Below are 13,115 nucleotides of genomic sequence, written 5' to 3' on the forward strand. Positions count from 1 at the left end.
GAGGCCCTGGCAGTAGATGATGCAGCAACTTCAACCAAGTCATGGCCCTGAGTATTGTGTTTCCTGAGTTCTGTGAGACATGGTGGCAAATTAATCAAACCAAAGCAGAGGGTCATGGGAAACTTAGATTTATTGTCAATCGGTTTGAAGCACAAACGACAACCTGAATTTGTAGGAGTAGCATGTGAAGCAGGGAAGGCTCCATTCTGTGGGGCTGAATCCTCACCCTGTAGAGTCTGCTGGGTCTCCAGGTAGGAAGTGACAGGATTCAGTTCAACTGTAGGACACTCAGCTAGTGTCACAGAGAAAGGCTGGTGTGAGAAACCCCTCTCATATATGGTGTCACACGTGTGTTGACGATGGAAGTCGTGCGAGAGTGAAGAGGAACACAGTAGAGAGACTGGTATTTTACAGCTCAGTACTAACAAGTGAATTTTATATCCAGATGTTTGAGAATTTTCCACTAGCTCTTCAAGAAGGTAATGGAAACAGGTCTGGAAGAATGTAAGACCTTCCCCGTCTCTCATCAATGCTCTTCTGCTCCTTATTCCTGTTCTCTGGAGCATTCTCACTTCCTCTGCTTTCCTGTCTCACATGATGTGTAGATGCTCGTGACACCTGCCATTTCTCTCTCAAATATAACCTGCAGGTGGAGGCTGACAGTTCACCCCTCGGTCAGTCAGTCATGACCATTCAGCATCAAATTGCACAAATCACCTTCCAGGAGTCCTGTTGGGGGCTGCAGAAGATAGGATTAGAGTCAGAACTGTATTTACACTGGCCAGTAGGATCTCTACTCTGGCCCACAACTCAGGGACCCCCCCACACCTACAGCGCCCAGTCTCCTGGGTCTCCCTGCAGTGACTGAATCCTCCAGGGCAGTGCCTGGACAGAAGCCACACAGGGTCCCACCGTTTGTCCCCTTTGAGGCTTTCACTGACCCTTTCCTTCCCTCACCGTACAGGAATAATTTCAAGGGGAAACTTAATCCATTATCTACTGAGTCACCTGGGGGATCAGGCCTGGTTCTACCAGGCTTAGACCTAGTGAGAGATACTCCATTTCCAAGGAAATGAGCTAAGTGGACTAATTAATGCATGTCCCCACCCACACAGTGTGCAAACAGAATGTGAGTATCTGGTCCCATAACCAGCATTCTGATAGAAAAAGGGAACATTCATGTGGCTTTGAGGATGTGGAGCCAATAAGACATCGGACTACTCACTTAGCATTAAAATTAGTCATCAGGGGCCCCCCTCGTTGTGCAAAGGGTTAACACACTATGAATCTATCTGCAGTCAGTGCACAAGTTGGATCCCTGGCCAGGGAGGTGACCCACATGGTGAAGCAGAACTCTCATATCTCGCCTACTGCTCCCCTCAGCAGTGTATTTCAGTAGATCTGCCTGTTCTGCTCCCCACTCTATCTCTGGCGAATCCTCTCACCCCTCACATCTCTGGCCTGCACCCCAGTTCTTGTATGCATAAATAAATAAATCTTAAAAAAAAAATCAGTTCTCAGACAAAGTTGTCAGTGGCTTCTTGGAAACTGCCTTTAGCGGAAACATTTAACAAAACCAGATCCCAAATAATGTCATTTAGTTCAATGCAGGTTGGGATTTCGCCTCATCATTAGAAGGACATGATATTGAACAAAATGCCATTCTGGGACCTGCTGTGCTTAAGGTCTTAGATGGAACTTTACAAGGAGTGTATCAGAAAATAAAAGTGTGCACTCTAAAACTGCTTCTCTTGATTGTCTTGATACTGTGGATCATTTTCTTTAAATCATTTTTTTAAATGTAAATTTCATTTTGAAAACACAAACCTACCTTGACAGTGCTAATGAGAGCAGAGATTTGCTATATGCCCACCTCTGAGACAAGCTTACAAGCACACCTGGGGGTGGGGGCAGCAGAAGCAGGGTCAAGAGTCTCCCTGAATCAGAGAAGCAGAAGCTTATGAGGATCAGATTCTGGGACTTTTCATACTTCTTGACAGAAATGACAGTGTCCTTCCCTGGTCCTCTCCAATGGACTAATTTCTGTTAATGTGATCATTCACTTTTCCAAAAAAATAACAACGTGGATGAATACACAACCCACAAAATAAATATTGGCTTGCATTTGCTTAAAAGCATTCAAAGGAATTATAAATACATTGGAGCTCTTTTAATTTCTCTCTCCACCCTAAAGTGCAGGACAATCAGCCGGAAATGCAGAGTCGCTAGACCTGAGGAATACCTCCACACGTTGTACCTAGTGTCAGAATCACAGCTGGCTCATGTCACACACCGGCAAGAAACAGGCCGTTGCCATTTGATGGCAAATGTGCTTATATGCAGACAGTGCTCAGAGACAGCTGAGGGTTTCATATATGTCATTTCATCAGTAACTGGCACAAAAATTTGCTGAATCATGATTGTGTGTCAGATTGCAGGTGGGTGTTATCAATGAAAGGACAAAGTCATATCTGCAATTTCATGGAACTTAGAGCCTAGTGGGGGAAATGGATGTTAACCAAATAACCACCCAATCTGATGTATGATTAAAGACTAAATGAATGCCAGGAAGGAGGGGCATCCAGAGGCATGAGAGGGGCTAACAAGGACTAGAGTGTGAGACGTCAGGATGACTCCCCTGAGGAAATGCTGCTGCTGGTTTGGCACCAACACCAAGGATGGCAGCTGTTATAGTCAGTTTAGAGATAAAGAAACCAAGGGTCAGAAAGGAAGTTTCCCAACTGACAAACATAGAAAGGGCAGCTTCATCACCTGTAACCCGATTTGGCTGAATTACAAACTCATCTCTCATTTATAGCAAAGCACCCCAAAGGAGGTTTATTTCACTCACAAATCTTGGAAGGGAAATGTTGACAAGCATGAAGGCTTAGGGCCTCCGTCCTCACCATAAATGGAGAATTATTCTCTTCTTTCCTCCTAGTGCTCTTGTTCTCACACAGTTAACTAGAACAGGTGGAATTAGCACTGGCTACACCTCAGCCCCGAGACTGCTGCTCAGCTTCTGGAATCCACCAACACCAAGTCCAGCTGTGGTTCTACCCAAGATGCTCCTGGGGGGAGTCCCAGAGTTCCATCCCTAGATGGAGTGAGGCAGGAGAATTCGGGTTATCTTTTTTTTTTTTTAAAAAAAAAAGAAAAAGATTTACTTATTTTTACAGGCACTGAGGTAGAGGCCAGATCCACGGGAGGGTGAGAGAATCCTCCAGAGACAGAGCAGGGAGCAGAACAGGCAGAGGGACTGAAATACACTGCTGAGGGGAGCAGCAGGCACAACAGGAGAGGTCTGCCCCGCCATGTGGGAATCTCCCCCTGGCAGGAATCGAACCAGCATTAGGGAGGCTGCGGACAGCTTCACAGCACTGTGCTCAACCCGCTGCACCACTGGAGAGGCCCGGGTGATCTTTTTATTATTGTATCAGCGACTAAACCCACACTTTAGTCAGATTTCCTCACTGTCACTCGTGTCTCTGATCCAGGGCTCCATCCAGTAAACCACTTTACACAGAGTTGTCCTGTCTCCTTCCGGTCTTCTCAGCTATGACAATTTCTCCAACTGTCCCGGTTTTTCATGACACCAAAAATTTTATGAATAACTGGTGAGGCATTTAGTAAAATGTGATTTTTGGGGTTTTAATACAAATTTTCATTCTAATAGGCATAATTTTTTTTACAATGAAATATTTATTTTTTAAATTTATTTGTATATATTTAACATCATTTTTCATTTTTTTACAAGTTTGCTTTCTTTTCTCAGGTGTAGTCCCCATAGAATTTCCACTATCAGTTTGTTCACCATCACCATAGTCCCTTGTGCTCTTCCTTCTCTCGTTTTGATACCTCTCCCTCCCCCTACCCCGCCTAATGTCTCTGATTTATAGTTGTCTGTTTATTTTTGTTTTGTTTTGTTATGTTTTTTATTGTTATTGTTTTTCCCCCTAATGCCTTATTTGATTCCCCTATGTCCCTCCTATAAGTGAAACCATCCGATATTTTTCCTTTTCTTTCTGACTTACTTCACTGAGCATAATTCCTTCTGGCTCCATCCACGTTGCTGCAAATGGCGTCAGTTTATCTTTTTTTGATTGCTGAATAGTATTCCATTGTGTATATATACCACATCTTCTTAATCCAGTCATCTATTTTTGGGCATTTGGGTTGTTTCCAAGTCTTACCTGTTATAAATAGTGCTGCAATAAACATAGGGTTACAGGTATTCTTTTGAATTAGTGTTTTTGTGTGCTTTGGGTATATCCCTAGATATGGGATTGCTGGGTCATCTGGTAGCTCCATTGTTAGTAGTCTGAGGAACCTCCATACAGCGTTCCATAGTGGCTGGACCAGTTTGCATTCCTACCACAAGCAGGAGAGTTTCTTTTTCACCACATCCTCACCAATATTTGTTGTTGCTGTTTTTTTTAATGTGTGCCATTCTTACAGGTGTCAGGTGATATCTCATTGTGGTTTTTGATTTGCATTTCCCTAATTTTGAGGGATGTTAAGGGTTTTTTTTCACATACTAATAGGCATAAATTGTTAAGCCCAGGAATGTCACTCTCCTGTAGGTGAGGAGCCAGGGGGCATGTAGTTGACTATTGTGTTGGTGGCAGTGTAGAAATAACCAGAAATGTTTTTGGAGATGGGATTTTAATACATTTAAGAGGGACATTTAATACTTGCTTCTCAACAGGGATAGTGCCCTTTGTGGAAAACAGTTAGTTATTGGGTGGCAAAATAATTTTGAATAGTATGCTTTTTTGCTTTTCAAAGTTAAACTTACTTTGCAAAACCTTGTGCCTTAATTTTATTTCATGAGGCAGGGAGTGTGGTTTCGAAAGAAATATCTAAAAGGGAAGAAAATTGAGATTGACTGATTTGGTAAAAACAAGAAGGGAACAACTGGACTGGGCATTATCTTCACCTGTACTAGAAACATTTCATGAGCATTTGTACATTATAGCGTTCACATAATCTTTCCAATTAGAATACAAAGTACTTGGGGAACTAGATTATGCTTCATTTGCTTGTGTCTTGGTAGCACATAAAGGTGTTTCTCATAAAGACCGTACAATAACAGCTTGTGTGTATGAAGATTGGTGGTCTCCAGGTATTTGGGTGGGAGGAGGTTATAAAGGGATAACACAGGAGGATTTGGGAGGTGACGGAAGTGCTCTGTGTTGTGTCCTCATTGTGATAATACTTATGATGAAAAGGACAGAACCTATATCATCAAATAATGATGAGTCCATTCCATTGCAAAAAAAATATTTTAGATACAGAAAGTTTGATAGAAATCTCATGGCAAAAATCGTCTGGAGCAGAGAGTCTTAGAAGTAAAGGTTAAGTTAGTGAGAAAAAGAACTTTGGAAATAAAAAGACAGAAAAAGCAACAGCAGTAAAAGAAAATAACCAGAAAACAAAAGTCAGAATAGAGGTAATTAAGGCCCTTATATCAAGAATCACCCTAAATGTGAACAGTCTGAATGCACAATCAGCAGAGTATGGTTGGATAAAAAGCAGGATCCATTTTTATTATGCAAACAAGAAACTCAGATCAAATCTAAAGACATTATCTCATAGTCAAAAGCTGGAGCAAGTGATTTCAAGCCAATAATTCAGAGAAAAGAACAGACACTGCTATTTGAATATCTGGCAAGATAAGCTGTTAGTAAAAAATAGCAATAATTGACTAAGAGGGGCACTGTGTTGTGATAAAGGGGGTCCAATACAAAGATATAACTGTCATTATACTTGTGCACCCAGCACATTTGCACCTGATGTGGAAAACACTTATTATCAAAACTGAACAAGACCTTGACCACAATACACTGATCGTGCGTATCCTGACACCACTTGTATCAATGGATTGATCAGAAAGCAAACAAAGAAATAGTGACTTTAGATGAAATAATTGATTTTGTGGACTAAATAGACAGATACAGGTGGTGTCCTCAAGGACAGATTCTATGTAGGGATAAACAAGCCTCAATAAAAATATGAAGGCTGTAATCTTAGCAAGCATCTCATCTGACCACAAAAGTCTGAACCTGGAGATTAACCACAAAGAGAAAACCGTGAAAGATTCCAACATGTGGAGAGTAAATAAAATGCATTGGAGTAACTCTTGGGTCAAGTCCAGGGTAAATTAAAAGTGGTCTGGCAACCAATGAAAATGAAGAGATCAGCTATGAGATCCCACTGCCTGCAGAGTGATATTAAAAGGAAAATTTATAGCAATACAGGACCACCACAATAAATAACACAGCAGTACAGTCCCTGCAGAGCAGAGACTCCATGGTGTCCATGATTGAGGTTTCTCTCCTGATGTGCGCTGACCCTGCCACAGCGCACATCAAGATATAACTGTCATTATACTTGTGCACCCAGCACAGGTGCCCTCCCTCCTCGCCAGGGTCCCCTACTCAGAGCACATACCTGCCCCACAGGCTCTCTGCAGGGCTGTGCCTGGACCAGTGTCCTCCCAACCCTGGATCCCCAGATGGAGGCTTCCAGAGATCCTGAGGTGAGCACCAGAAAGAGAGCAGGTGAATGTGAGACTGAGATGCAGCCAAATTCAACCTGAGTGTGCTTACACCCCCTCTACAGAGCCCCCTTAGCAGGAGGGAAATGTGAGGAGTTTGGGATTTGGTGGAAGAGTAAGATTAACTCAAGAATAATTCCGGGCAAAGGAAATACATGTAGACACATGAGGTTTCCTTTGAACACAGAAGCCCCACCCTCCAACACATCCCCCGCATCCTATTTAAGGAAGGAGAAACCCATTTCCGCATCCAGGGATCCCTGTCCCTCTCATGTGCAGGCCTTCTGTCTCAAACAGAAGCCCCCAGGGCTAAGGATTCATTTTACTAAGTAAGAAAAGCACAGTCACAACATTCACAAATGCTAAAGACAAAAACAGAACTGGTCCAGCTGACTGAATGGCCTGTCTCTCTCCAGGGGCAACTGTAAACAGAGTCAAGGGAAATGAAGAATTGCACACAGGAGAGCTCAGTCTTCTCAGTGCCTGTAGAGAAGGGCTGCCAAGAAGGGAGCAGAATGGCCACAGGCTCACAGGCTGGGTCAGGGGGAAGAGGCACCAGGGAGCTCAGAAAGCAGACAGACCCCACAGCCCAGGGAAGGAGGGAGATAGGGGAATTCCCTTCTGGGGCCCCAGCAGCAAGAAGAGCAATGGCCGTGGCCCTGGCAGTGCAGAGACGAGCAGTGGGGCAGGAGCAGGGCATGGCCCCATCTGAGGCTCCAGAGGCTCCTGAGTCAGAGGCAGGGGTGACCTCAGACCAGGGATGGGCAGCAGGTGGCACATTTTCCCCCCACTCTGGTGCCCTCCCCAGAGGTGACTGTTCAAGCACCCCCTCCTCAGATGTGCATCTGGGGCACTCCAGGTTGGGACTGCCAGTTAAAGCAGGTGCACAAGCTGGAACCCACTTCCCCACAATCTGATGGTCTCACAGTCCCTTCTGCTCCTACATGTGATGTTTGACTTTTCAAGCAATGATAGGGACTAGGGAGGACAAATAATACCTAGTATAGAAAACTGCACACATATACACACACGTGCGCGCGCACACACACACAACATAGGCTACATGAAAACACCATGTGATTAACAATGTGTTTTCTTTGACCTAAACTCTTGTTTTGAACTGGGAGTCCTACGCCAGTGATGACTGAAGAAGAGTCTGACACTGACACCATCAGAAAAACAGGATGTTTTTCCCAGGAAAAGGAAAACAGGATATACCTGAGTCAAGACGGCCACAACAAACTCTGGGGACATGTCGAAGACCAGGGCCCCAACCATGATGGGCTGTTGTGGTGGGAGATTGATTCTGGTTAACTGTCTTTGTTTAGTTCACTAGAAAAACGCCAGCTTGAGATGGTATGTAGAACAGGCTTTTGGGGTAAAATAGCTCTGTTTTCTCAGATAGCCGGTTTTCTGATATTAATGTGCATGTTTCAGATCCAATTCCTATCTCTGTTCATTTAGTGTGAGTTGCAACAGCTGCCTGACATTTTCCAGTTACAGAAAGACGTCCCATTCTTCTGGTTTAGTACTAGCTCACTTGAAGAAAAAGGAAAGCAGAGATTTAGGATCAGAACTTCACAGATTCCTCCCCGCTACGCTGAAGCTGAGCAGGGTCCCCTGAGGTCCTGCTGTTCTTTCCAGTCCTGGAATATTGCACTTGAGCTTCACCCTATGTCAGGATACCAAGTGGGACAGTGTCCCAGGTTGCAGCTCCATTTTTGTTTTTTGTTTTTTTAATTGAACCACTGTTTATTTATTTTTTTTATTGCGATGACATTGGTTTCCAACACCACATGTGAGTCTCGGTACAAGGTCACACCTCTTTAGATGTATGTTACCAACCATACCCCCAACCAGGACACCCACAGACCCATAACTCCCTTCTATCTAAAACAGCCCACACTTAAAATTTCATCCTGGCTTCAAAGAATCTCTAAGAAAGGATTCTCTCAGATCACTGAAAACAAGAGTCAGAAGAGCAGGCACTTGATTTCTCCCCATGCTGCTCACCAGAACTCTCCAAAACCCTGCTCAGCTCTGCAGGGAGGCATCACACAGACAGGCCCTGGCTGGGGCAGCTTCAGGTTGCAAGTATGTTTTATTAAAAGAAACAGTGAGGAGGTTAACATGCAAGCCTGTCCCACCCCCCAAAGCCACGTGGTACAAGCCTCAGGCAGGGATGCTGGTGTGGGATGGCCAGGAGCCCAACTTGAGTTATTCTCATTGGGGCAAAGAGGAAAAAGCTCAGGAGAGAAGGGGCCATGATGATAAGTAGGGGTGGGGTACATCTCTATTCAGGCTCAGCTGGATCCCTTTTCGGAACCCTCATAGTGGACAGGTTCACGTTTGCTGTTGCAGGCAATGGTGATGTGTCTCATTTTGTTAATGGCGTTGTAATTGTGGGTCCCTTGTTTCTTGTTATAGTCTGTGATGCTCATTGGGGATCTGCTCTTGTGGCAGTTCTTCTGTCCCTGCTTGCAGAGGATGTTTGACTCACGGCAGATGGCCTGCACAGACACCAGGGGCTGGTGCACAAATGTGTTGAACTCCTTGTCTAAAATATTCTGGTGCTTCATCATCTGGTCGCCATAGTTGCTGTCGAAGAGGCCATTTCCAGGGTCCACATGCTGTCGCTTGAATTTTTCCACCTCAGACTCCTTCAGCTGGGAAGCCTGGGCTCCCTCAAGCACCAGCAGCACCAGGACCAGCAGTGAGAACAGGACAAGGGACTTCAGAGCCATTGTGGCTGCGCTCCCCTGGAGGCCCCACCTGGGAGAGGAGAGAGGAGGAAAAGTCGCCCCTTAGGAGAAGGACCCCGCTCCCACCGCTGGGCTCTGGGTTACAGGTTCCCCTTAGATCAGCAAGAAATCACGCTCTTCCTGAGATTTGCCAAGTCATCAGACACTATTGTTCTCAAGAGCATTTTCTCCTGCTTGCAAGAGACACTCCATCCTCCCCTCTGTGGGTGAGCGCCAAAGTGACCAAACCCTGGCAGTCCTGTCTGTGACTACTGAGGTGTTTTGATGTCAAATACATGTGTACCCAGTACTCAACCACTTCATTAGAGAATCCTTTCCAATAAACCATGAGCTTCCCTGACAGAGGATCAGGCTGGCAGGCCCTGCTGTCCTCCAGCTCAGGACACTCAACCCAGTGCCTGACATTGGCCTCAGGGAGAGACGCCACAAGCTCCACAGAGAGATACTCACCTCCCTCACCCTGAAACTGCTCCTTCCCCACCCCATGGGGTCTCTTTGCAGCTGGCAAGCTCTTTCTGGCCCCCGGCTCTGCCTGGCCCAAGCTGTCTCAGTGCTGGCCTCTCCCCTCCTGCTCCTGCCTCTCCACCCTCAAGCAGAAGCAGCTCCAAAGACCACCTGATGGGCACTCACCTGGGCATCTAGCTTGGTCTCTGGAGAGTGGAGGCCAGTTTCTGCAAATCCAGGGTCCCTTGGGTACAGATCTTATAGGGAGTACAAAAGGGTGTGACTTCCAAGAAGGGGAGAGTGGGAGGAGCATCAAAGTTTCAGTCCAAAAAGAGGAGGACAATGTGAGGAAGAGGGGATTTGTCCAGGCTTCCCTCTGCTGGGAGGGGCCTCTCTCCCATTTGGAGTCACCTGTTTGCTGGTTCACCATGAGTAACAGGGAAGATCATACAACACAGATGCCTGAACCGTAACCTAGTCCTGGTTTTCTTTTGGTGAACATTTTCAACAAATAGCCCTTGGAGGTTAACAAAGGGCACAACTCGTGATCTCAGGGGAGGAAGGGATAGGAGGCCCTTTTAGTTCCCAGGAGTCCTGGAGGAGCTTGGACTGGAATCCACATCTTCTCATAGTAGTTTTCTTGGAGACAGAGGGGACATGGGAGAGAAATTTCAGTTGTTGCCAGTGGAAAGCTTCCCCACTCTGGAGAACAAGAGCAGAGCACAGAAACTGGGAAGAGGAAGAAGCCTGTATTTTAGCCAAGCTGTCCCCAGTCCTGGCCACTTCCTGCCCACCCTTCACTCTCACTCCAGCTGCACGGGCAGGTCTTATCTACAGTGACAACTTGTCCTGTAGGTAAGGGTTAAGTAGAGAAACTAAAGATAGACCAAATCCCCAAATCACTTTTGGAGAAAAAAGAGAAAATTGTATTTCTTTTCTTCATATTTTCTTCCCTCCTTGAAAGAGACCTGATTTGTTTTGTGATAATTTTGATATCTCTGGAATGAGAATTATAAAAATAGCCATCCATGCTCTGCATTTAAACAGACTCAGCTCAAATTCTGATGTCACACCTAAAGAGTGAGGTGAATTACAGAACTTTATTTCCCTGTCCTCAGAGTTCTCATCTCTAAGATGAGGATGTTTACATGTACCACTTAGATTTCATAGTAAGACAAAATAAGGTAAGATGCAGAAGTTTAGAGTGGTGCTTAGAAAGCATGAATAACTGTTAACTGTGTGATTGTTAGCATGCACTGGAGAGAAAAACTTGATAAAATGTGAGCTGAAGTTAGCAGGTAGTTTTGGAGCTCTAGGGAGAGATGAGAGAAGCTGGTAGTGCTAGGAGCTGGGGGGGAAGGGAAAGGCATGATACGTAGTATACTAAGAATCAGCATAGGCCACATGCAAACACTGTGTGATTAATAATCTGTTTTCTTAGAAATAAAACTCTTGTTTTGAACTGCAAGTCCTCCCCCAGTGATACTTGAAGAAGTGTCAGACATCAAGCTGTTAGGCAAACAGGATGTTTTTCCCAGGCCCAGGAAAACAAGATCTACCTGGGACAAGATGACTAAGGGGGAGACACCAAACTCTGGGCACTTTTGAAGACCAGGGTGCCAACTGTGATGGGCTTGTAGTAGGAGGTTCGCTTATGATTAATTGCTTAGTTTACTAGAAAAAGGCTAGCTTGAGATGAGATGTCAGAACTGGCTTTTGGGGTAAATAAACTCCCTTTCTCTCAATCTGTCAATAAAGCGTGTGTTATATATTCAATTCCTGTCTCTGTTCAACTGGCTTCCAGCAACGACAGGCAGTCCAAAATGGACACTGTCCAGTTACATTTATGGTCACTCAGACTAGGATGACAGTAGGACTCTCAGGGTCATTTGTTACCACTGGCAGGTGTACCCTGCCAATTGCCTGGGTGAGGGGTGCCCAGATTCCAGGTGAAAAGAAAACTCCCAAGAAGCAGTGCCGAATGATTTCACTTGGGGATTTTCTGGGTGGTACTTGATACCCTTCATCATCATCATTTAAAATCTCATTGCCATATTTTGTTCTTTCCAGTTTTTCTGGTTCTGTTTCCCAGGCTAAGGGAATAGTAAAGTCATAAAGACTTCAAATTGCCCCAGAAAGGCAGATCCAGGGAGAAAGAGAGCAGGAGAAGCACATGCAGCCAGACCAGCAGAGCTGCAAGCCCAGCTCCCAAACTACCTGCTGAGGAATCTGCTTGCCTCACCTCCCACCCCTGTATCTGGGGCCAGACACAATGCTAGGAAAAATGGAGGTGAGGAAAGGTCTGGCATGGTGTTCTTCTCTCAAACCCGGCAGCATACTCATTTTGGTGGCGGTGTTGCCCAACCCCCAGTAGGGCACCACCCATTACGAAAACTCTCCTTGGAGTAAAGGAACAACAGTCAGCAGGATAAGGCTAGAGAGGAGGGAGGAAAATCCAGATGGGGCTCTCCCTCTTGAAACTGCTGTCTTACATACTGAGTCAAATTGGGACCCCGTGGAAATGGACTACCACAATTAGGAGATCCATTCAGAGGGTCTCAAAAAGGTGTGTCAAAACAACAAGTTTGAACATGGTTCAGGTGGTCCAGCAAAAAGCTAGCGAGGACCCATCTGAGTTCCTGGAACAGATCTATCAAGCATTTTGAAAATAAACTGATACTGATCCCCAAGCCCCTGATAATATCAGAATGGCAAACACAACTTACATGTCTCAAAGCACCCCAGACATTTGAAAGAAATTAAAGTGTGGAAGGGAACTTTGGGATGAATCCCTCTCAATTGGTAGACATGGTATTCAAAGTATTCAACAACAGAGAATACTGTAAGTCATAGTTGACCACAATCTTCTTGGAGCAGGCATTAAGGGTCAAATACAGGGGAGAAGCAGCTATAAGGAACTGGAAATAGATCAGTCTTCTTATTATAAGGGAATGTGGCACTGAAAAAAATGGATGCCCAAAGAGGAAGCAGGGTCAAAAGTGGAGGGAAAAGGAGGAATCAAGAGTCATGTTGGCTCAAGATGCAGGGAATGAGGAGGATTGAAGAGGCCCAGTGGCTCCCCAGCTCAACTAGCTGATCAAAGTTATCCCCCAAGGAGAGTCAGGTTAAACAGTGAGGGGTCAAACATTTGATTTCTTGATAGATACAGGGGCTACGTACTCGGTACTAAACAAACCAAATACAACAACATCAAAATAAACTGTGACAGTAAAAGATATTTCTGGATATCCAAAAAGTCAATATTTCTCAATCTTCTGGAATGGTTGATAGGGAACAGGACCCTCATTCATAAATTCCTTTACATCCCTGACTGTCCAATACCACTCTTT

General features: G+C 45.0%; 2 protein-coding genes across 2 annotated transcripts in view; both read right to left on the reverse strand.

The window, feature by feature from the left end:
* The window catches only part of LOC311175326 (ribonuclease pancreatic-like), a gene marked incomplete at both ends in the record, with an annotated part of 32,398 nt that extends 24,561 nt beyond the window's left edge, over nucleotides 1–7,837 (reverse strand). Inside the window, one exon of the mRNA XM_084240219.1 lies at nucleotides 7,778–7,837. Coding sequence (XP_084096345.1) covers nucleotides 7,778–7,837 — 60 coding nt within the window. The remainder of the gene's footprint in view (nucleotides 1–7,777) is intronic.
* Nucleotides 7,838–8,862: 1,025 nt separating this feature from the next.
* Nucleotides 8,863–9,303, reverse strand: LOC311175327 (ribonuclease pancreatic-like; the record flags this gene model as incomplete). The annotated part of the gene is made up of 1 exon (XM_084240220.1): nucleotides 8,863–9,303. The coding sequence occupies one exon, from the start codon at nucleotides 9,301–9,303 to the stop codon at nucleotides 8,863–8,865; it is 441 nt and encodes a 146-aa protein (XP_084096346.1).
* Nucleotides 9,304–13,115: the final 3,812 nt, after the last annotated feature.

The sequence above is a fragment of the Talpa europaea genome (genome assembly GCF_964194135.1).
Source record: "Talpa europaea genome assembly, chromosome: 8".
Classification (NCBI taxonomy): domain Eukaryota; kingdom Metazoa; phylum Chordata; class Mammalia; order Eulipotyphla; family Talpidae; genus Talpa; species Talpa europaea.